General features: G+C 58.2%; 1 protein-coding gene across 6 annotated transcripts in view; it reads right to left on the bottom strand.

Annotated features, from left to right (window-relative positions):
• SHANK2 (SH3 and multiple ankyrin repeat domains 2) overlaps nucleotides 1-23361 on the bottom strand; it is a 509567-nt gene that overhangs the window by 6529 nt on the left and 479677 nt on the right. For 2 of the 6 annotated variants that reach the window (XM_041774022.1, XM_041774021.1), the window contains 8 exons: nucleotides 20594-20729; nucleotides 19934-20014; nucleotides 19633-19641; nucleotides 18357-18377; nucleotides 12625-12755; nucleotides 11382-11493; nucleotides 10504-10524; nucleotides 6886-9292 (listed from right to left, as the gene is read on the bottom strand). In XM_041774022.1, coding sequence (XP_041629956.1) covers nucleotides 6886-9292; nucleotides 10504-10524; nucleotides 11382-11493; nucleotides 12625-12755; nucleotides 18357-18377; nucleotides 19633-19641; nucleotides 19934-20014; nucleotides 20594-20729 — 2918 coding nt within the window. The remainder of the gene's footprint in view (nucleotides 1-6885; nucleotides 9293-10503; nucleotides 10525-11381; nucleotides 11494-12624; nucleotides 12756-18356; nucleotides 18378-19632; nucleotides 19642-19933; nucleotides 20015-20593; nucleotides 20730-23361) is intronic. The other 4 variants (XM_041774024.1, XM_041774026.1, XM_041774023.1 and 1 more) reach the window with 4 other exon arrangements.

Genomic DNA, 23361 nt, shown 5'->3' with positions numbered 1-23361 from the left:
TTTTTGTTTGTTTGTTTTGTTTTTTTAAGGAAAGCCTTGCAGGCAGCTGTGTTTATTGTCAGAAACAAAGAAAAGGCTCTCCAAACAGAAGGAGGGCAGTGGGGAGGGGCAGCACACAGCAGAGATCAAGGCATTTTTGCAGGTGGCACTTACTTTTGTTCAGCATGACCCTCTTCTGTGAACACCCATCACGAGAGCACATGAAAATGACAGAACGGAATGGCTTGAGATAACACTGCAAAATTAATTAAAATTAAAAAAGCAGCTTTTGTTGATGGATGAAGTGAAAGCAGCGGTACAGACGTCAGCTGAGAATCTACTGGTGCTGTTCCCTTTTTGGCCGAGGAGACAGGCAGAGTGGGCAGTCCACTTAGCTGGACTGAAGAACAGAAGCTGAATATGGGCCTCAGTTTCATATTTCATATTTAGAATGGGAAATTCACGACCCTGCCTCCTCTGGCTTGGGATAGTACGAATATAAAGAAAGGAAACTATCCAGGGAAAGCCTGCTAAGAAAGAGGACAGCAGAATCAGTGACATGAGCCTGAGCCTGATGTCCTCCAAGGACCAGCTCATTGCTGGGACCCTGACGAGGGCTCCTGAGCTGTTCTTTGTCTTCTGCAATGTGGCAAGTCTCAGTCAACGTTCCTGGTGGGGGGAGGCACCCCATGGGTACCTGTGCCCTGCTTCAAGTCTGTGCCATGAGACTGGAGCCCGGCAGCTCATAATGGGGGAATGCCACATCCAGCTGTGTGCTTGGGGCTGGCGGAAAGTCGCTGTGGAAAAGAGTAACCCAGAGAGGCTGAGAAACAGAGCAAAAGGCCCTCCCTGGCCCGGCCCATCCTGCCCTCCTCAGCAGCTTGATTACTCGAGGTTCATCACGCTGACATTATTCACTGGATCCTCCTGGTTGCAGAGATCCTTGTGTTGCTAAGCAACCACTGGGTTCCCGGGTTGAACACGCAGGAATCTGTCGCCCTGATTTAGAACACAGACACATGCACGCGCACACACCCTCTCTTGGATCAGTGCTCTCTATGCTGCCTTTTAAATCAAATCCATATGGAAACAGAATTAAAACAAGAATTGAGAGCTAACTGACACTCTCAGAGACGCGCTGTTATTTCATTAGCCAGAACCAGTTACCCAGGGTGGGGGAAGGCAGATTCAAGGGGCTTTTTCAGTGTGTTTACAGATTCCATCTGGCTCTTGGACAATCACTGAATGTGGGCCAGAGGCTGCTCAGTGACGCCAGTAGGTGTGTCTGTTGTTCTGCTCATGAGCTGGGGCAGCGGCTCTGGACCTGTTTGGCACCAGACTGTCCCAGTGTGCCCGGTCACACTTCTGCATTTCAGTTACCAGAGGCTTCTCGTGAGGAACCTGTCTCATGTGGATGTGGCACTTATTTCCGGAGTGCTGTAATGAAGTGGCCCTGGGCCAGGGGAGGTGGGAAGGGAGCCATGTCATTCCCACGCCTGCCCCAGGCCCAAGTGCTGTGTGTCTCCCTGGCTCCATGGCTGGTGTGTCTGTGTCTCTGATACCCAGTCCTCATGGCCGCCTCGGGCCCCCAGCCAGTGTGCAATATCATTGTTGTCTGGATGGGTGGATACTGTTTAGTTCATGGCCCAACCAGCATATTAAATAACTGGGTGTGTAGGTGGGGACCTTGGGTCATCCATCAGGAACCCAGGTCCTCCTGCCAGAATGTGCACATCCAAGCAGGTCAGGAAGGTGCCCCGTTTTCAGGGAGCAGCATTCACCCCCTGATGTGCTCCTGCCAACCCATCTTAATGTCCAGACCAGGAAGTGAGAACCTAAGAACCACACTTGCGATTGGCTGTTGGGTGAGCCCAGGGAAAGGCTGGCTGGACTGGAATAACCCTCCTCAAATACAGTCTATGAGAAAACACACCAAGAGCAAATTTCACATCCCCTGTGCTTAGCACTCACCCAATTACCTACACTTCCATTCACTGACATCCCCTTCCCATTTCAGCCAGGGGCTGGGAAACCCCCCACTGTGACGGATGAGGTTACAGACATGCTGTTTGGCAGCTTCTATTACTGAGTTGGTTTTGAAGTCCATGCTCTGGGACCAGCTGGGTGGAGGTAATTTTTTAGCAACCCAAATTGATTTATTTTAAAGCCAGGAGGCTCTCAGGATAATACTGCAGAGCTGGTGAGAAGCTGGAGGCAGTGGTCAGGCCAGGGCAGGTGCAGGGGACCAGCAGTGTGGGGCCTCGGGAGGATGGCTTTCTTCCTTGGAGCCAGTTTGTGCCTTGGGGAGGTGGAGGCCAGACCCATTTTACCCCCTGGACCCGCTGAGAAGAGCTGGGTGACCTCAAGGGGCCTTGGGATCCAGCTGATGCCACACCCTCTGGACAGAAGCCAAAGGGGGACCCCCTCATAAGCTTACATCTCCTGCTTGCTACCTGCCCGCCCCCCCCCCCCCCCCCCCCCCCCCGCTCACCACCACTCTGGGACACACAAGACTGACTCTCTGTGGCCACAGAGAGCAGCATGTCTGTTTTGCTTTGAAAAAGATGTCTAGGTTATCGGAAGTCAGGCAAACGAAGCTGCCATTCTGGGTTCCCAAGGCCCTTTGTCTGCAGAGCGCTGGCCCCCTGGCCTCGCATGTGGACCTACCACAGCCAGTGAAGGGCACCTGTGCCATAGTGAGAGCTACCTCCCTGGTTGGGCGGCTGGTAGCCATGACATGGAGGTCAGGTCATGCTAAACCTGGGATGGCCACTGTCACTCAGGACACATGCAGTCCTGCTTTCCCCCAAGGCCGCCAGCCCTCCCTCGGTGGGCCTCTGTTTCCTTGGCACTGAAAGTACTTTCTGGCCTCCAGGCTTTGTGCCCGCTGTCCCCTGTGCCTGGGATGCTCCGCTCCTTGGTTTTCACACAGCTGGCTCCTATTCCTATTTCAGGTCACTCAAAGGTCACATCCTTAAGGACCATCAGCTCCTTCCTGCCTGTGCTCACTCAGACTTGTGAATACACTCCCGTTCCTTTGTAGCACTTGGTACAAGTGCTTTGGGTTGTGTTTCTTTACTTTTTGCCCATTTTTCCTCTTGAGAGTGCAGCTCCCCCAGGGGGAATACTTGGAATGGCTTCCGGTTTGGGATGAGTCCCGAGGCTCCCAGTCCTCTATGGCGCCTAGCGCAGGAGAGGTCATCTGTAACTCTGTGTCTGCTGCCGAGCTTCCAAGGGCCCAGGTCACTGCGGGTGTATATCCCACTACTGTCCACCCACAGGCCTGCCACTGGGCTCCTACAAAACAGCAGCTCAGGGAGTCCTGGCCAATGGACTCAGGAGGCCTGAGTGGGATGGAGTATGCTGTCAGCTTCCCAGCTCTGCCCTGGGGGAGCCTGCACTTGGCCATGTGACTTCAAGCAAAACACCAAATGCTCCAGAATGGGGAGACTACCACTCCAGTGGAGCCTTCCAACGCCAGGAAATCCTCGTGGGTCGTACACCACCAAAGCACCTTGAAAAGGAAAAAGGATGCACAGGGAAAGCATATCCTTGCTGCCATTGGCAATGCTCTTGCCTCTGCCCGAGGGGAGAGTGGCCAGCCGTCTAGGGACTGAGCTTCCTGGGAAGGGCTGGGGCTTTGCACACTGCTTGCAGATTCTCTCAAACCACAGCTTCCTTCACATTGGTCCAGGTCAACACTCTCTTCAAAGATGAGGTTACTTCCTGGAAAAATCAGGCTGGTCCTTGGAAGGAACAGTTTCTCCAGAACTGCCTGGTTGCTCCATCCTTAGTAGGGTGTTTGCAAATTGGGCCGAGGAGGCGCCTCCGACCTTGGTACTAAGGAAAGCTACTTGATCGTGTTTTCGCCAGCATATTTGTAATCAAGATATCTCCAGATCCTGTATCCTCTCTGGTTTTGGGGAACAGACATGAGCTACGTGGCTCAGGTCAAATCTCATGTTCCTGGATGAGCTAGGGCCTCAACCCACCCTGGGCTCTAGCGAGAAGTGAAGGGTCTCACCTCAGTTGCTAAGGGGCAGGTAGCCCCAAAAGGGTGAGCTCCAAAACTCCATCCTCTCTCAGGCAATGGAATCCATTTCTGTGGAGATGGGATTTGTGCACGTGGTCACTTTTCAGCCTCCCTAGAAAAACGTTTTTGCTTCTTAGGAGGACCCCTGAGTGCAGGTCCACGCCTCATACTGCCCAGGGCCACTCCTAGCCTGAGTTTCTAGATGCACTTAAAAATGGCAGGGAGCCACTCTTGCACGTGATCTCTAAATGGGCAAATACCCAGGCTTTTCAACCAAGGCAAAACCCAGGAAAGGAGAGGTTTACCTCCAGGGCATATGCATATGCAAGGGAGCAGCCCGGCCTCACCTCTCCTCGTTGCCCAGCAGCTGTCACCCACCTCACCCTTGTCGGCAGCCTCATAGCTGCAGCTCACATCCACTCAGGGCTTTGTCCAGTGAGGCTGTGAGATCAGCCGAGTATCTGGTGGAGTGCCCAGTGTAGCGCCTGAAGGCGATGACCTTCCTCTTTGTCCTTGGGCCTCAGGGCCATCTGGTGCTCAGTGCAACTCAGTGTCACCCTTGGCTGAGAGCAGAGAATAGATGCTGCCTCTGGGTGCTCAGCAGTGCCGGGGCCGCCTGGTGACTGGCCTGGCCTGGCCTGCTGTCAGTCACCAGGTAACTGAGGAGAAGGGCTCAGGCAGGCAGCTGGGCTCAGGTTCCTGCGAGGGGCTGGGAACCGCCTGCCTTTGGTGACCTCAGCTCTTTGGACAGCTTGGGCATCCACCCCTTCCTTCCCGGCTGTTCCCTGGCTCCAGCAGCAGCTCAGGAGTGGAACCCTGAGCTGCTCCCTGGCTCAGAGGTTGGGGCTTTGCCTTCTGGCGGGGTACTCCTAAGTGCAGGCCCTGCATCAGCTGTGCCCATGGGGCAGGATGCCCAGCCTTTGGGGAGGCCTTGGTAGATGTCGGCTGATGTTCTCATTGTAAGTGAATTGGGTTATAAATAACAGAACAGACCGGAGGTGGCTGTTCTTGGCATCTGAGCATCGCTTGGAGGTGGTCCTGCAGCTTCTCTTGAGAAATCCAGCATGATTCTGCCAAGTGACGTCTGCTCTGAGGCCCCTCCCACGGAGGGCAATGCAGGTGGGGAAGCCTGAGGGACACTGCGCAGCTTGACACATGCTTTCCCTATGCCCCCAGGAGCTCACCTGGTTGGTAAGGGAGTGGAAATGGTGAACAATCTAGAGGCCCCTGGACCGGAGTGGGAGGGCTCGGGGCAGCAGAGCCCAAGTGCTGAGCAGCCCTGGAGTCATTCCTTCAAACTCTCCTGAGCTCAGACTCTGCTGACGAGGGGAAATGCCAGGCTAGGACCTCAGCCTGAGTTCTGGCTCCGCATCCTGCTGCGCAGGGGGGCAGGGGGAAGGGGCAGCCACTCAGCGTCGTGCTTCTTGTTTCTCCTGGAGAATGGGTACAATCACTACCTGCTTCCCTGCACTCAGGTGCCAGTATTCTGGAAGATGTGAACACTGGGATAAAGCATCTAATTCTTGTGCTTTCATGTAATGTAGCAACAAAGGACTGTATTACCACATAACAGGGAAAGGATGAAACTGGCCAATTTTAAGATTTTTCTTTCAGATTTTCAAGGAGATGATACTTGTAGTTATGTATGTATGGATGTCCACCAGAGATGGGGATGTTTCGCAGCATTTCTCTTTGACTGGAGGTAGTATTTGAACATCATAGTTAGTGGTAGATTCTTTATTAAAAGACAGTGTCACCCTGCTTCTCTCTACCAAGGCTGGCCAATCAGTATTTCTCCGAGCGTAATGGGACCCACCCGAATAATTTATTTACATCCACACTGAAGGATAACTGGGAAAATTGTGGCTCTCAGCCCGTCTCTGCAGGCCCAACTGTAGGGGTTTCACTGGTTAACGGGCTGAGATGTTGGAGTCAAATGCCTGTCCGGAGGCAGCGCGAAGAAAGACTTGTTAGTCAAAGTGATGAGATCTGGGAGCGGACGTCGGTGGGGGAAGCCAAGGAACAGTGGCCCGGAACAGTGAACGGAGGATGTCACGGGGAACGCCCAGCACCGTGAGGGCCCGGGGGAGCTAACCGCTCTACTTGAGAATCACCCCAAAGCTCTAGGCAGAGAGCCAGGGGCCCTCTAGAGCATGGCGTGCCTTGGCAGAGCCTCATGGCTGTGTTTAGAAGTGACCCCTCATATTCTAACCCCGCACTGCAACAGCAGCACCTTGAACTGTGTGTGAAACCATGCGTGGCCACCCTGGGGGAAACATGGATGCCTTCTTCTGTGGTCCCTGCCTCGTGGGCTGGGCTGGTGGGGTGTTTCCCTCTGTGCTCACTAGTGAAGCCATGACCTGGCACCTCCCCAGCTCTCTAACCAAACTATCAGTGATGGGAGGAAGTGAGGAGCATCCACTCACACTTAATCACACGTGCACGCACACCACCCCGCCCGCTCTCCTTTGGCATGGCTACTCCCCTGCAGCCAGCTTGGCGGAGCTCGGTTCTGGCTTCTGATCTTACGGGGGTCCTGGCAAAGATGTGGAAGACATAGAACGACAGGGACCAGAGCCCTGTCTGGAAGCCACGGTGGGGATGGCCTTGTGCGGCTGCGTTTTATTACAGGTCTGTACTTGGGGGTGCCACATTCTGCCAGGATGGCTGCGGTGTGCACTCTGCTGTGCTGGAGTCCAGGAGAGTGGGGTGAGCGGTGTGTAACACATGCGGCCAGCACAAAGGCGTTATGGATTCCCCTCTTGACGTCCGCTCTGGCTGCTCCCGGAGGGCCCTTCCTGGTCGGCAGTGACTGGACGAGACAGGAAGGCCGGTACGGGGCAGTCTGTGTCTAAGCCAACTGTAGGACTTACCTTGGAGCGAGGCTGGCAGGCTTGGTTCCTGTGGGTGAATCCAATCCTTCCCCCGGCTTTGCCGATTTCTCTCGGTTCATTTGCTGCAAGATTGAGTTCAATTCACTGATAACGTTTGCCTTTGGGCCTGAGCGAATCGGGCTCCTGACCTCTGAGACGTCCCCCCACAGCTTGGAGGTCCTTGGTGGTGTCACCTTGGTGGCAGGCTGTGCACTGCCCGGTGGTGGTGGGGGGGCCGGGGGAGGAATGACGAAGCTATCCACGTCCTCCTCCACGAGCGCGTCCTGATAAAGTGCATTGCTTTTGGGAATTATGGGCTTCACTTTTGGCTTCGGAGGTACTGGGGGCTTGTCCACCGTAAATGCTTGCCCATCTGCATAGACTGTGCAGGTGTCCACGTTCTCCCCGCCCTCAGAGGACAGGGTGGACATGCTGGACACCGTGGAGATGGTGCTGGTCGTCTCGAGATGGTGGTCGCTGCTGCTCCGGCTGTCCACCTCCTCGATCCCAGAGTCCGTGACTGCGTCAAAGTTCTCAGGGGGCGGCAGGAAGGAGGCAGGCAGGCAGTTGGAAAGGCCAGCCGGCTTCTTACTGTCTGCACAGTTGGCTGGTTGGCTGGGGTTCAACGAGGGGGACTGGGAGGCGTCGTGTTTCTTCTGCTTGACCAGGTCCGTGAGAGCGGGGACAGAAGCAATGCGGTCGTCGGGAATATCAAAACTATTTGCGAATTCCAGGGGGGGAGGCAATGGCTCTGTAAAAATAAAATCCTCATCCAGATCCACGGATGCCAGAGGGGGAGGAGGGATGCGGAATGGCAAAATCACCGCCTCTTCCACGGAGCCCGCTGCCACAATGGTCCTGCCAGGCGCGGCGGCGGCGGGCTCGGGGCTGGCGGAGATCTGTAAAGCACCTTCGGTTTCGGGAGCGCCTTCTGGCACCTCGGACAGCGAGTGGTCTGGCTTCGCCTCCATGTCGGCTTTCTCTTCCTCTTCCTGCAGCAGGTGGTCGGTCGTGGCAGCGTCCACGGTGTGGACCATCAGCAGGCCGGCCGACCGCTGCTGGGACGTGTCCACGATGTTGATGAGCATGTGCTTCTTGTCCTCGCCCTTGCGGTCCTTGCCCAGCTCTGTCTCATACTTGTTCTCTGTCTCCTGCCGCCTCAGGGGTCCCCGCGTGTTCTGCCTGGTGACCGGGGGGAAGCCTGCCTCCACGCTGGGCCGCATTTTGGTATCAATGTAGAGAGGTTTGTGGAGGTCGGCTTTGGGGGCCTCCCCCTTGGGGCCCTGCTGGGACTCCTTCATGGCTCGGTCCCTTGCGGACAGCGCCAGGGCCAGCGGGGAGCTGGGGTCCAGCAGCCTGCCTGTGAGCGGGTGGACGTAATTCTCAGGGCTGGCTGCGCTGCCGCTCTTGGGGGGCACCGCGGGGCTGCTCTCGGGGCCCTTGGCTTTGGATGTGGAATTCAGCGGCCTGCCGGCCTCCCCCTGAGCTGCGGCCTCACCACCACCCACAAAGTGGTTCTCGGGCTCCCTGGGCACTGCCCCCGGCGTGGGCAACGACAGTGGCTCAGCGCTGTCCTCCTCGCCGAAGCCGGCCTCCTCGGGGAAGTTGGAGGAATGCACCCGGGGGGCGGGCGGCCCCAGGCCCACGTCCTCGTCTCCCAGGTCTGTGGAGAGGAAGGCCGGGGAGTTCCTCCTGGCTTCCAGCCGCTTCTCCCGGTCACGGACGGCCCCGGCAATGGCAGCGGCAAAGGGGCTGCTGACGGTCAGGCTGTCGTCGGGCCGCAACTGGCCTGGCTGCTCGGGGGCCTGCGGGTCGATCTCCGTGCTGCTGCCCTGGCTGCTCTTCCCGCTGCTGCTGGTGGAGGGCTCCTTCACGATGATGGTCGGGATGGGAATGGAGCACGTCTTCTCGGGGCTGTCCTCCACATTGGACTGCTTCACCAGCATGCCCTTCCGCCGGGCGGGCTTGGCGGGGACGTACACGGCTTTGCTCGCGATCCTCCCTACCTCCGAGTACGGGTTTTCGGGCATCTGGCCTCTCTTGTTGCGGAAGTTGGCCTGGGCGGCAGCGCTGCGGTTGTAGAGGTCCTCGGAGTCCAGGGAGTAGCGGTCCAGCTCCCGCCGGTAGTACAGCCCCTTGTCCCTCATCACCGTGGCCACCGTGTCCGAGCGAGCCGCGGGCGGCACCTTGGCAACAGCGTTCTGATTGAACGCCGGCTTGATGGTCCCGTAGACTCTCGGGGTTGGGGACTTGGGGCAGTTGTAGGTGGTGGGGGACGGGGGCGGTGGGGATGGGGGCACGGACTGCGGTGGGGGAGGGATGTCCTCGGAGGTGTCCGGCATGGACAGGCTTCTGGTGAACTTCAGCATCGGAGGGGCCAGAAATTGCCGCTCTTCCTCCGTTATTCCTGCAAGGAGAAGGCAGGCTAAGTTTTAAACCGTGACAGTGACGCCCCACCAAACTCCTAGGTTTGTGCGACACACTACATCTGCACACTCACAACGAACCAGGGTGCACACTTGTTCACAGAACAGAGCACAAGCCACAACGCCAAGAGCTTACGTGGCCCATCTGAGCCCCTCAAGGAAAAGAAAGGATACAGGGAAAGAAAAGAAAAAAGAGAAGGGTGCTGGGAGGCATTGAGTGCGTGCTGTTGAGGTGTTCTGTGTGCAGTGCCCAGAGCAGGGGGAGGGAAGGATGTGCGAGGCCGGGGCAGGTGCCTGGGGCCATGAGCTGCATGCGAGCATGTGGGTGTGCGTGAACACGCGCTGGGGATGGCTGGGTCCGGATGCAGCTGTCCTGTTGGTGTGGCCAGGCTCCGGGGCAGTCTGTGGGTCGAGACTGTTGTGCTGCCCATTGGAGGCCAGACCCGTGTGATGTGGTGCCACTGCTGGGGGGTGTCAGAGCTGGCCTTGCCCTCGTGACAGGAGCCTGTTTTGTTGCCTGACTTCTCTGGGCCACCCGAGGACTCGAAGGCATTGGCACTCCCTTGGGAGGATGGCTGTGAGGTGAAGAAGGCCCTTCAGGTCCTCAACACGTCCTTGAGGGGAGGGGGCCAGACCCCTCCTGAAGCATCCAGAGCAAACCCTGGGCCACTGGCCTCAGAGCCCCTCTGGGTCCTCCTGAGACCCTCTGGGCCAGCTGGTGGGCGTCCGGCCTCACTGGGCCTGGGTCCTTTGTGTGGGCTTTAAAGACTCTCTTTCCAATAGTCTGAGATATTGAAACATCAACAGAATGCACTCCAGGAGACGGGGGCAGAACACAGACACAGACACCCACGGATGGGAGGTTCCAGGGTCTCACGCGGGGGGCATGCAGGTGCTCAGAGAGGTCACGAAATGAATTACTTCAAATCAAAAAAAACTTTTAGGACAAACTACAATAACTTATTCCAATGAAGATTTCCATTCGATAAGGGTATTCCCAATTTAAGGTACTCCTGTGGGAGGGTATTTTGGCATCAAACAGACGAATTGCTAAAAGGCCTTCTAGACCATTGGCTAGGTGGGTTGCCTGACAGTGATGTTCCCAAGGAGTAATAATTTAAGAATACACCTTATAGAGTAAGTATAGGGGTTGCATTCAGATCACAGATTGCAAACTGTAAGGTTCACTAACCTGATAGAAAGATTCTGCTGTCTGACAGGAGGAAATCGATTGTTATTAGCCAGGTACAGAGCTGGGGCACAAGATGCCATCTATGCTACTCTGTGGTGGCCTGCGCTCCTGGGAAGGGTGGGTTTAAGGAGCGCCAGACGCCACCTCCACCATGCTCACTACTGTCATTGCCAGTGTGAGCCACCTTGCACTAGTGACAAAGGAGTCAGGCCCCCAAACAGCAGCGCAGGAGACATCACCCCACGGCGTCCCCAAGGGCTGGCCCGGGCTGGCCGGATCCACCAGTGTCCGGCGTGGCCCAGCCTCTCTGAGAATTTACATGGTAAGGACAGTGCTAGATTATCTCACAGAGGAGCTGTCTGGCAGGGCCACATTCACTTTGCCTGGAAGTGTCAGGGGGTGTCACTGGGACATTAACAAGGAGGTACGCGGCTTTCTACGACACACAGTACTTTAAGTCTGTCAGAGTTCCGGAACCTGGCCCAACCACCCCTGGAAAGTGTGTCCACTGCGCTCACCCTGTGAAACATGGAAGTTTCATTCTGGCGATGCAGGGAACGTGGGGATCGCACGGAGCATGGGTCCCCCTCCACTGGCCACTCTGATCCCCACAGGGCAATGGAGGGGGCTTCCTGGTCACCCCGGCCTGCCCTCTGCCTCCATCCTGACACGTGTTCCCTCACTCTGCGGGTAGTAGCGCAGATAATGTGGCTTGCAAGGCTGCATTTTGTTCCAGCAGGAGTTTCAGTCTGCGGGGGCATTCCAGGGGTGAGTCTTGGGGGGGTGGGGCGGGCCCAGTGGGCATCTCTGTCCAGGGGCTCTGAGGGCTTCTCTGAGAGCCAGGGGCAACGTCTGTGCATGTAGGCCATGCTTCTTACCTATTGATTTCTGCCTTCGCATCGTACCTCGGGGGAGGCCCAAAAATGGGCCTTTTGGGCTCCCGGGAACAGTGGGTGTCATCACGGCGATCCCCTGTCGTTCGTACACAGACTGCAAACCAGAGAGCCCGGAGTAAGAAAGGCCCCGTCCAGCCCCACCATGGCCACCAGGCCCAGAGGGTGACACAGCAGCCCTGGGCAGTGGGCCCATAACATGGCTTCCCATAATGCTCCCAGGAGCAAGCTGTATGCAGCCGAGCCTGACAGCACACAGCAGCCTCAGGGACCCTGGAAAGGTTCTCCCTGAACACTATACCCTGAGCGCCGGTGTGCTCGGTGGAGCTGTGGTCTGGCCAACAAGCCTGGGAGAAGGGGTCGGGGCGGATGCTGTAGGGAGTGCGCACCCGGCAGGAGCCTCTGTCTCCCTCCACAGCATGGGACAGGGCAGGCCAGGTGCCAGTGTCAGGGAGCCGGCCGCTGGACTGCTCACAGTGCCAAGGCTGCCCAGCCACAGAGCCTGCAGCAGGTGGGCTGGCCTGCCAGGACCCTAGAGCTTACCTCCTTCACTTGGGAAGCAGATTCCCTGTCTGTAAAACCAGGGCTGCCAGGGGCTCCCCACCCTGTGCCTCGGAGGGTGACTCCGAGCCTGGTGGAAACATGTGCAAGCTCCTGTGCATCTTGTACTCAGGCCCCCAGACAGTCTTCCTACCAGAACAGTCTCCCTTGGGCTCAGGGCATATGCCTGGCTTTCTGAGGCCAGAGGCTGGGCTGGAAAGCTTTGGGGCCGCGGTGGGTGAGGGGTACTTGAAGTGCAGCCAGAGGCTGCAAACTGGGCAGGCAGTGAGGATGGGGAGGCGGGACCTGGGGGAGGGCTAACTCTGCAAGGGGAGGTTGTCCAGAGCTTGTGGAAGCCCCCCCCCCGGAGTTCTGGAGATGATGGGGGGTCCAGAGTGAGAATGTCCCTGTGGTCATTGCTAGCAGCTCTGTGTTCTAATGTGCAGCACACCAAGCTATCCTGTCTGGTGGGCGACGCTTATGGGTGTTATCGTCTAAGGTAAAACCAGGGGAAACCAAGCGTGTTAGTCTAAGCCGGGTTCTGCGAAGGTACTATGTAGTCGTGACAGGGGGCACTCAGACCTGCCACCAGGAGACAGAACACAGGTGGCCCAGTTTGGGTGATGGTGAGGAGCACCCTGTCCACATGGCCCGCCCGCCACCCCACAGGGCATGGCCAGTGACTCACGTTCATGTCCGAGACGGACGGGAAGCACCGGCTGGTGGGCCGCTGCTTGATGGTGGCCACCCTGGACTCCATGGCCACGTTATCAGCAGCACGGGATGGCTTGGAGGCCGGGACGATCTCCTCGGGTTTATCTGCAATGTGAACACGATGATAGGAACAGGTGTCAGTGGCTGAAGCCCCTGAAACACAACCAGGGGCTTGCCTTTGACAAGATGCCCTCCACACGTGTGCAGCTATTTGCCTGCTCCGGCCTCGACCATGCAAGCGGGTGCACGGCACTGCAGAATGGAGCAGGCATGCATGTCCCTGCCACATGCATTCACAAGGACGCCAGTCTATTCCTACCCTGTCACCCCGGGGAGGCGCACGTGGACAAGACAGGGAACAAGGCCCTGGGTGACACAGCCTGGGCCCTCGCAGCCCCAAACTCTCCAAAAGTCAGATCTTCCCTGGAGCCATTTGATTTGTGCTGATGGGACTTACTCCACTGTGTTAACTAAACCAACGTTTGTTCTTTATAAGAGCTCAGAGGCTCCTTTGTAATGACATACAGTTGCCAGGGTGTAAGGCCCTGAGGCCCAGGGCTGGGGGCAGTGGGTGCAGCCAGCCAGGGAGCCAGCTGGGAGCCAGCTCCGGAGGCCAGACCCATGCTGCCTGGGCAATTTCCCAACAGTTCTACAGTCTCATTTCTTTGTGAAAAGGAAATCGAGGGTTAGTTATAAGTGATTCTTACAAATTAAAAACTTTTAAAAAATTTAACTGAAACATTAAATTTGTTGGAAAACTCAAAAACTTCAGCACATCCCAGAATTGTCCTGATGCCTTGGCTTTGTCTGGAGGATTCCCGAGACCCTGTAGAGCAAGGGTCCTTGGTGGGGCACACCTGAGTCCCCTTCCAGAAAGACTGTGGCCAAGTTAGCACGAAGCCAGTGTGAGGCTGGTGAGGCACAGCACCCTCCTTGCCCCCCAAAGGCCATCTGGCCCAGGCCCTGAGCTGTGAGGTCAGCATGTGAGGGCTGGAGCAGATGGGAGCTCTGGATGTCAAGTCATTCCCACTGGGTGGAACAGCCATTTGTATTGGGGCTTCCCAAGAACAGCTAGCCCCCTGGAAAAGCTCCCCAGGAACCCGACACCCTCAGAGCCACCCAGACCAGAGGTGCCAAGGAGAAGACCTGCAGGAAGGAGGGTGTGTGTGGGCAGGGAGACTGGGGGACCTGGCAGGCAGCCACCTGGGCCACTCCAGCCCCCCAGAGCACCCAGAACACCCAGGTAGGACTCTGACATGTGCAGGTATCTGCTTACAAGGCTCCTGCTCCGAGCTGTGTCCTGGGCCAGGGGTCAGCCAACCATAGCCCTGGGGTCAAGTCCTGCCTGCCATTCTCCATCTACACAGACTGTTCACATTTTCCAGAGGCTGTTGAAAGCAGGGGAAAGAGAATGTGCCAGAGAGCCTGTGGCCTGCAAAGCCTGAAACTGTCTGGAAGATGCCTGCCTGGACCCTGTCCCAGTTCACCTGCCAGCGAGCTAAGGTCAAGGGGTTCAGGCAGAGGAGCCTCAGGGAGGCCCTCTCCCATGACACACATGCTCTCCCATCTGTCTCTGGTGAAGAGAAGACCTGCTCTTCCCCCTGCCCAGAAAGCTGCTTCCTCTGGGCTGGGGTTCCTTCCGTGGCTGGAGTCTAATTTGCTTCTGTGCAATACTCCCAAGCCTGTCCTACCAGCCAGGCCGCACCCTTGATGTGGTTTAGAGTTCTCTCATGGTGGTGCTTCAGGGGCACTTGCTTAGCCTCCTTGGTCCTCGTGGCCTACGCCTGGAAACCCGGCCCCTCACGGTGGTGGTCAGTTTTTTTGCTTCCGCTCAGGTGTGGGGAGTCTAGTGTCCTCAGAGCTGGGAGCCTCTGTGGGCTCTGGCTCTTTCCAGGCCCCACTCTAGCTGTGGCAGCTCAGTGAGGCTTCCCCCCGTGGCTCCGGGATGCAGAGAGTAGTGAGTGGAGCCCAGCACTTATCCTGTGGGAGTCATCGCAGGTGGAGCGCTGTCTGTGCTGCCGGCCATGTCGGGCATGGTTTGGGGCAGGGACCCCAGGGCAGGACACTGTCCTGTGACGCAGAGCTAACCTGTAGCATCTTGGAGAGCCTCCTGTTTCTAGCTGTTGCTTTGGTTTCAACCCCCTTCCCCCTGGCATGCCCCGGGTCTGCAGCCTGGCATCGGATACCGCCTGGGGTCTTCACATGCCTGTAATAAGCAATGGCAGACTGGGATTGGAGCCCCTGAGAAGATGGCCGGCACCCTAAAAATACTCCTTGAATGCTGGGAGTGCGCAGGTGAGGAGAAGGTCCCGTGTTAAGAGCAGCAGTTCCTGGTGGAAATTCTAAATGCCTTCCTTCTCACCCTGATGAGAACCTGGAACAGTCCAGATCTGAGATGCTGAAGGTCATGAACGCAAAACCGGGCCCCAGTCGGGGTCATCCAGCCTCAGCACCCCATGTCGGGCCAGAGATTGAGGATTGCCATCAGAACGGTCTGCCTAGTCCAGCTGGTTGAGAAGCCAGCGCACTGGCCACACCACACTCAGCCTGCATCGAGAGGGTATGTGGCCTAGAGCCATAGCCACCTTGAGGGATAACCTCGTCTTCGTCTTACACCTCGGCCCTCCTGCCTCCACCCAAATGTTTGAGCCAGAATAGCAGAGCTCTTGGGTTGTGGAGGGTGAGGTTGGGAGTTACCACTGCTTCGCTGACAGCCACTTAGCCTGGTTTGTGTGATTTGCATGGAGATGCTTCCCTGGGGGCCTGGGTCCCCTCCTGGCTGCTGTCTCAGAGGGAGCCTGCCGGCCTCACCCAGGACCATGAAGCCCCGGTCTCTGAGGGCTGCTTTGCCAGAACATGAGCCATGGCTGTGAGGCTCTAAGGATTATAGTGCTTCATGTACGAAAGCTGGGGCTTGGGTCTCTATTACGGGGCTCTGGGTGAAGAGTCCAGCCCTCTGCAGTCCTAAAACCACGTACTCAGTGGCTGAAAACAGTCCTGCAGACACATCTGAAAACTAGCAAATCATAAAAAACCTGCTAGTAGAGACTTGATGAGGGGGCTCCAGAAGCAGCCCTGTATTTTAATTTTCTAAGCAAACTGGCCATCTCCCAGACAGGTGTGATGCTCACTGTCCTTCAAGTGCAAGCTTTCTGGTATACTCTAGGCAGGAAGGTGGCAGATTTGGCAGCTCGGGGAGGTAACCCATGGGAATCAGAGCAGTGAGGACGGAGCATCAGAAGTCCCCACCACCCCATCCAGGAGCACACCCTTGGCCACAGGCAGGCTTCAACATGAGTCATCCAGTGTGCCCTGAGCCCTCCTGCTGCGGAAACCCATGCCCTACGAACCAGACCTCAGGGTGAGGCCCGGACAGGAGTTCCCCCGCAAGATGAAAACACAACCACCAGCCCCCGAGGCTAAGACCAGCAGCAGGCTCTGGGAGCAGCGGGTGCGGCCAGAAGGGTCCCTCTGGCTCAGTCTCCCCAGGAGGTGTGGACACATGGGGACGTCCGCTTGGACTCCAGTGGACTGTTCCTGGCCTGAGAAGTCTCCCACCTTCCAAGGAACAGGCCTGTGGGTGTGGCCGGACGGGCCAGTTGTGCCCCGAGATGCCTGGAGCCAGTGGCTCTCCCAGGAACTCATTCCCCTTGTGCCCATGAACATGCTGTCTAGGGACTAGGGCAGGTCCATAAAAGAAAGACTGGAAGATGAGGAGCTGTAAACTCACTGCCTGTAGCCAGAGCAGGTGTCAGCGCAGCCCCAGACGGGCTGGGGTCCTCTCACTGCTGTGACAGTTTCCTAAAACCGCCATGGCAGGTTCAGGACAAAGAAGCTTATTCTCCATCAGTCTGGAAGCCAGAATGCCCAAATCAAGGTGTTGGCAGGATGGTTCCTCCTGGAGGCTCCCGGGGAGGATCCTTCTCACCTCTTCCAGGTTCAGGGGTGCCAAGCATTCATTCCTGGCCCCTTGCACCCCTGCCTATGTGGCCTCTTCTGTGCATGTCTGACTCTTTCCCTCTCCTGTGAGGTCACGGTCATTGGGTCAGGGCTCATCCTAGTCCAGTAGCCTCGCCATGATTACATTGGGAAAGGCCCTGTTTCCAGATAAGTTTCCTTTCACAGGTTCTATTGGGGTGTGGATTTGGGAGGACACTATTCAACCCATACACTATCAAGGCCTGGTTTTCCCCTGATGGACACGCCCCCCCTGGAGTGTGGGGAATGCTTCTGAGGTGGTGAGACCAACCCCTGGAAGAGACTGGCGGGCAGTGGTGGGCTCTCTGCACACCCACTGGGGTGTGATGCTCCCTGCTGCGTGATGAAGGTGGACTCCTCCCTCACTGCAGCGAGGGGCTGGGCCTCTCTGCTGGCACGGGCCACTGGAGCCCTGCACTGCACCCCACGGCTGCTGGCTGGGCCATGGCTGCTGGGCCCTTTGGGGTCTTGGCCGCACACTTGCCTCCTGCTCTCGCTGGGGGTCAGGAAATATGAGGGAAGGGCCTTCAGTCTCGAATCACATCCAGTCTTCTCGGCTATTCAGAGCAAGGTGGGTCTCTTGCCTGTCGTCTGTGTAGATTCTGCTCTGGGCCATGCCAGCCATAGGACTGTGACTTGTCTTTTCCCACAGGCTGGGATGTCTGGCTGATGGAGGTGCCGGTAAGGGAGGAGGGCGGAGTGGATGGGGCCTGGGGGTGCAGCCCACGGGACTTCTTTGGCCTGCTCTGTTAGGCAGTGCACCTCCTGGGTGCTGGCTTGGGATTGAAGGCATGTCCACGCAGGCCCGGGAAGCTGTGTCCTGGGTACCCACCACATGGCTGACTCGGTGGCCGACCCTGGAGAGGCCACTGGGAGTTTCCCGGGCAGCCCCCGGGGTTGGGGGTGGAGGCCGGGGATGGGGAGAAAGGAGGCACTCTGTCCTGGTGCTCCAGGACCGTGATCCTGTCCCTAGATGCTGCCTTGCCAGATTCGAAGACCTACCGCCCGATTTCAGCATTCAGGATTCTGCTTTGTGCCTTCCCCTCAGTGCCTGGGGTCACGTGGTGGGGTCCACTCCATGCTCCTCCCACCCCCAAAAGCAGCTTTGAAATCACTATGCTTCTTTCAGTTGGGGTTAGCTGTCTCCAGCAGCTAGCTGAGAAATACCCCAGAATGTGGATGCTGGGGAAGGAGGGACATGTGTCTTTGTTCACAGCATGGTGACCATCCTCGCTGCCAGCTCAGAGGCAGCAGGCATGTACAGGCCTCTGGGAGAGCCAGGGGCCTTCCAGGAGCTCAGGGCGGGATGGGGGGGGCAGCCCCTGGCCCCATGGCAAAGGCGGCCAGCAGTCAGAGCTCCAGCCCTCCCTCCAGTGCCAGGGGCTCTGCTGGCCTGCACCCTGACACCTGCTGCATGTGGTCTGGACATGGGCAGAGGCCGCCCCCTGGTAGGGCAGGCCTGGCTGTGACAGCCCGAGGGTCCTGGGCCTTAACAGTCATGACAATGAGGACACAATTCTGGGGGGATGCACAACAGGTTGGGGGGGGACCACGATGGGAAAACCGAAGCAGACGGGACAGACTGACAGGACGTGGTCTGGAGGGGGCCCTCCGCAGGCCTCAGAACAGGGAGGAGACAACGCAAGGTCATGGCATCTGGACGCCACGCCGACAGCCACAGAGGGTGTGCGGGCGGGGGCTAGGAACAGACACAGGCTCGCCCCTTACCCTTCTTCTTCCGGATGGAGGCTTGCAAACAGAAAGGGGAGCATGAGTCCCATGAGGGCAGCGCTCCCCCAGGGCCTGGCTTGGGGGCCGGGACACCTAACCCTCCCTGCAGCTCTTGGGGGCCAGACCTGGCTTTCCCAGGAACCCAATGACCCACACGTCCAGCTGGTAAACCTGCTTCCTGGCTATGGATGAGGCACTGTCCTGGAGCGTCCTTCCTGCTGAGCCCCTGCCCCCCTAGCACTGTGCCAACGTGGTGAGAATGGAAGCCAACTCCAGGAGGAGCCCCGAGACCCCACACGCGGGAGAGATGGGCCACAGCCGTCCATTCTGTCGTCATCCCCACCTGGTGCCAGGCCAGGTGTGCGGGGATGGTCAGGCTTCCTGGCCAGCCTTGCGTGGAGGGACAAGATGCGATCAGAGAGGGGGCCAGAAGAGGGGCTTGTGGGAGCTACAGGTTCTGGGTGGGGGGTGGGCAGTGCTGCAGCAGGGGTGCCGACTTCTAGAAGGCTAGGCCTGGGTGCTAGAACACAGTGAGTGGTGAGGTTTGCTAGCTGGGAGGTGGCTAGGTCCTGGAGAAGGTTGTAGCAGTGCAGCTACCCTGGACAGAGGAGACCCCCCTCCCCAGAGGAGCTGCAAGGAAGAGGGGCTGCTCTGTGCTTTCTGGGGAGAGGGTCCAGATGCTCTCACAGTGAAGGCTGGGATCAAGTGGGAGTGACGTCCAGTTAAACATGAGTGAGGGGTGCTCAGACGTTCCCCCACTGGGCCAGCTGGGTGACATCCTTCACTCTCCATCACCTAGCGAACCCCTCTCCATGTTCTCCGCAGAGCGAGCATGTCAGCCTGCTCCCCACTTCTGTGTGGTCAGAGCCAGCTTCCTTCCAAATGTGTCCCTAGGCTGCAGGGTGACGCCCCAGCATGATGTTGAACCAGCATCCGGGTGGCCCGCACAGCTCCAGGGTCCTCCCTCCCCAACTGTCCCCAGTGCTGCTGGACCCAGGGCCCCTGTTGTTCTGCAAGCTCTTCCCTGTCTATCTGGAGGGTGGGGGGGTGGGAGCAAGGGCTAGAGCCCTTTGGTTCCTTGCAGACCTTCTAGAAGACACCAGGAGTCCTTGGTGTGCAGCCTGCTGGGCCTGCCAGCCCCGCCCCTATCTACACCAAACCCCAGGGACAGAGCTTTCTGGTCTGAGGCATGCACAGAGCACCAGTGAGGCGGATTTTGGGAGGGCCCTAGACAGCAGGGGAGCTGTTTAGGGGACACTGTGGGGCAACTTACCTTTATCCACTAGTGAGAGGCCCAAAAATTCAAAACAAAACAATGTTAGATGAGCCGAAAAGAGGAAAAGGCAAAAGTAGTAACCACCCCCGAAGCCAGCAGGATTCCCACGGAGATGCCAACGTGGGAGCCGCCCGCACGCAGGGTTCCCGGCACCATTCCTGGGGTTCAGGGGCAGGGACTGGGGCAAGCAAGCGAGCAAAGGCCATGCATGGCCTGAGGCTACACCGAGGTGGGTCCCACTGCATCACAGGTGCTGGCGACAGCGCGGGGCTGGGCGGGCCAGACGGGCGACTCTTACCGAGCTCCTCCAGCTCTGAGGTCATGGACTTGGAGCGCAGGGTGAGGGCCGTGGTCGGAGCGCGCTTCGGAGGCGGGGGAGCTTGAGGAGCAGACGGGAAAGACGGGTGTGGGAACGGAGCAGACGGGAAAGACGGGTGTGGGAACGTGGCCAATATGTCACCGCCCCACCCTGCCCTGTGCTTCCAGAACAAGCTGGGAGCAGGTGGCCCTGAGCCCACAGGGAAGGTGGACAGGTGGGCGTCCCCCAAGGGGGAGGAGCAGCAGTGGTCACCCACCTCCACTGGGGCCGTGATGGGTTGGGACCACCCTGTCCTCTGTACTGAGCCCCGAAGCACACCTGGCACTCGGGAGCCCTGCCCTCCCTGAGCAGAAATCTGCGGAGGGGAGTCTGGTCCAGCTGTATCTGAGCTGTGTGGGCCGGTGACTAAGGGGACCCCTGGCTGCCACTCACATCAGAGCAAGGACATGGCCTCTCACGTGGACCTCGGGGCTGCCGAGCACAGCCTTCCTGCAGCCACCTCTGCCTGGCAGCCACGCCTGAGTCCTCTCCCAACCTCCTTTTGTGGTTTATTTTCCTCCTATTGGGGGACCACCCCCCACCCCAGTGGAGGAGATGTGGGAGGGAGACTGGAGGGCATGGGTGGGGCGGGGTGGGCACCTTTCTTCCTGGCGGTGTCGTCCGGGTCGAGATTCCTGGTCACGGTGACCACCTTGAGGACCAGGTGGTTCCCTCCCTGGCGGATCATGTTCACCACCTGCCGATGGCCGACTTTCACGACGTTCTCGTTGTTGACCTGCGGGAAGACGGGCTGTGGTGAGGGGGCCCACGTGGGCGGGAGGGATCGGCACCCTCCCGGGGCAGCAAGAGCCCAGCCTCCTGACAGACGGACGCGCGGATGGGGGCTCTGCAGGCTGACAGCAGGAGACCGCTGTGGCGGCTGCAGGGCCCTTGCTCGCAGCCGGGGCGCCTGCACCTCGGGGCCGCCAGGTCGGACTCCCAGCTCATCCCGGCGCTCAGGTGCTCACTGCGGCAGGCCTGGGGGCAAGTCCCTGGCCACCAGCTACGTGGGAAAAGCCAGACAGGAGACTTCCAGGGTCCCGGGGTGTAGCCCTAACACCTTCCATTTTCACACTTAAGAGGAAAGACTAATTGCTTCTCACATATTTTGGGAACACACATCACACGGAAGCAGCCCATTTCCTCTAGGTGATCCCTGGTTTTTCCTCTCCTGCTGGGAGGCTGGAAAAGGCATCAAAGCTTGGCTGACAAGGGGCTAAGGGCCACAGGTCCACCGGCCTGCTCATCCAGGTACGCTAGACAAGGTCTCCTCACCGCGGCCACTCTGGTGTTGGCTGAGCTCCTGGCAGCCTCCTGGTGGCTCCTGGCCGCGGCCTGTCCCTGACTTCCGTCTGTCCCTGTGGCACCGGCACGGCAGGCAGGGGCGGGACTGCATCTCCTGGGGCTCAGCTCGTGGCCGACCTGCTCTGATCACCCCCACTACCACTGCTGGGTCAGGGAACGAAGACAGGACGGACTGGGTGTGTGAGAGCCCAGAAAGTGGGGGGATCTTGGGTGCTGGGGCTCCATGCCTCCAGCCCACTGAATGGGACCTCGCTGGAGGGGGGGCTCTGGCACCTACCATCCCCACTGCTCCAGGGGTGAGCGCCCTGCACTGAGGGGCGGCAGAGGGAGTGAACCCACAGATGGTGGAGTCCATAACCACCCCTGTGCCCTGTTGAAAAGCCCCAGGTTGTAAAGAACAAATGAGAAGCACCCAAGCTCTGCCCACCCCACAGCCCACATCCCTATTTGCTGTACTTTCTCCTACTCTGGATTCCCTAGAAACCTTTCTGTGCAAGGTGGCCTTGAACAGAGAAGCTGACAGGCTTGGTGACTTCTCAGTTCCCATGGCTGAGCAACCAGGTCCCCACACTGACTACAGGCACACTCTCCCAGGAGAGCCTCGGAGTGCCAGCGGGCTACTCAGTGTGGGACCCATGGTGGGAGATGTTGCAGCTGCCCCGGGAAATGACATCCCGTACGTGCACCAGAAAAGTAACTCTTGCTCAAAGATTCACTCTTTCATGGGGCGCCTGGTGGCTCAGCCGGTTAAGGGTCTGACTTTTGGTTTTGGTTCAGGTCACAGTCTGAGGGTCCTGGGATCGAGCCCCACATTGGGCTCTCTGCTCAGCGGGGAGTTCACTTCTCCCTCTATCCCTGCCCTTTCCCCTGCCCTCCCCTGCCTCTCAAATAAATACATCTTTTTTAAAAAAAGAATTCACTCATTCATGCACTCATCCACCACTTTTGCTCAGAGCACCCACTAAAAGCCAGGACATCAGGAGTGCTCCTGATGGGTGGTCCATCTGTGCCCTCTGGAGCTCATGTTCTCATGGGCGGGCGGGGGGGGGGGGTGTTGACCACACACAAGTCAGTGCACAAATGTAACTCCAGGTGTGCTGAGTGCCACCTGAGACAACAGGCCCAGGCAGGAGCGGCCAGGGAAGCTCGGGCCCAGGTGCGGGCGGAGGGAGCCCCTCTGTAGGAGGATGGGTGGTGGTGGTGCCCCGGGCCTGGCCTCCTTCCACCTGCAGGGGAGCAGCTTCACCTCTGGCAGTCCCAGCTGGTGAGTCCCAGGGGTTCCTCCTCGGGCTAGGCACCCAAAGGTGGGAACTGCTCTCCCAGCTGCCTCTGCTTCCCAGTGAGGACCAGTGTGATGGCTGCTCCTGGACAGAAGGACCAGCTTCTCAAGTCTGCTCTGACTGTGGGACCCTCATGCTCTCCTTTCCCCGTGCATGCTCCCCTTCACCAGTCCCATCTCAAATTCTCATCCTGCTCTGGATGGAGTCCTCTCCTCAGAGTGAGACACACACCAAGGTCAGAGCCATGGGCTGGGTGGCTCTGGCTTTTGTGGATCAGCCACCAGTGTGCAGGTGAGCACTCTGACAGTGAGGGCACAGGGGTGCCACATGGCATGTGCTGTGATGCCTACAAATACCCTCCTGTGAGGAGAGCAGGCAAAGGCGCAAGGCAGCACCGTTCAACTTGGAAGCCACAGACCAGGACCGAAGGCAGGACGGGACACTCAGCGACATTCTCTTGCCCAGCACCGGGCACCCAGAAGAGCAAGTGCAGAGCCTTGCTTTAGGATTTCCCAGCCTTTAAACAAACTCAAAATTCACTGTAACCCACAATAGGACTTTGGAACCAGCTACTGGCCCTAAAACAGATGCTCTGAACTGTGTCTATGGTGACAGAGCCTCAGAGACCGAGCGTGTGAAATGCTTGCTGTTTCCTCAGATGCTCTGGTTGGTGTGTTGAGCTTCCACGGTTCCAGTGTCCCTCAAAAACACCCGGGACTGCGATCCTGGCACACTGTCACCAGGAGGAGGTGTGTGCCACAGTCACCTGCCACACGTGTAGAA

This window comes from Vulpes lagopus, chromosome 11 (genome assembly GCF_018345385.1).
Source record: "Vulpes lagopus strain Blue_001 chromosome 11, ASM1834538v1, whole genome shotgun sequence".
NCBI lineage: Eukaryota > Metazoa > Chordata > Mammalia > Carnivora > Canidae > Vulpes > Vulpes lagopus.
This window is presented reverse-complemented; position numbering and strand designations above follow the sequence as displayed.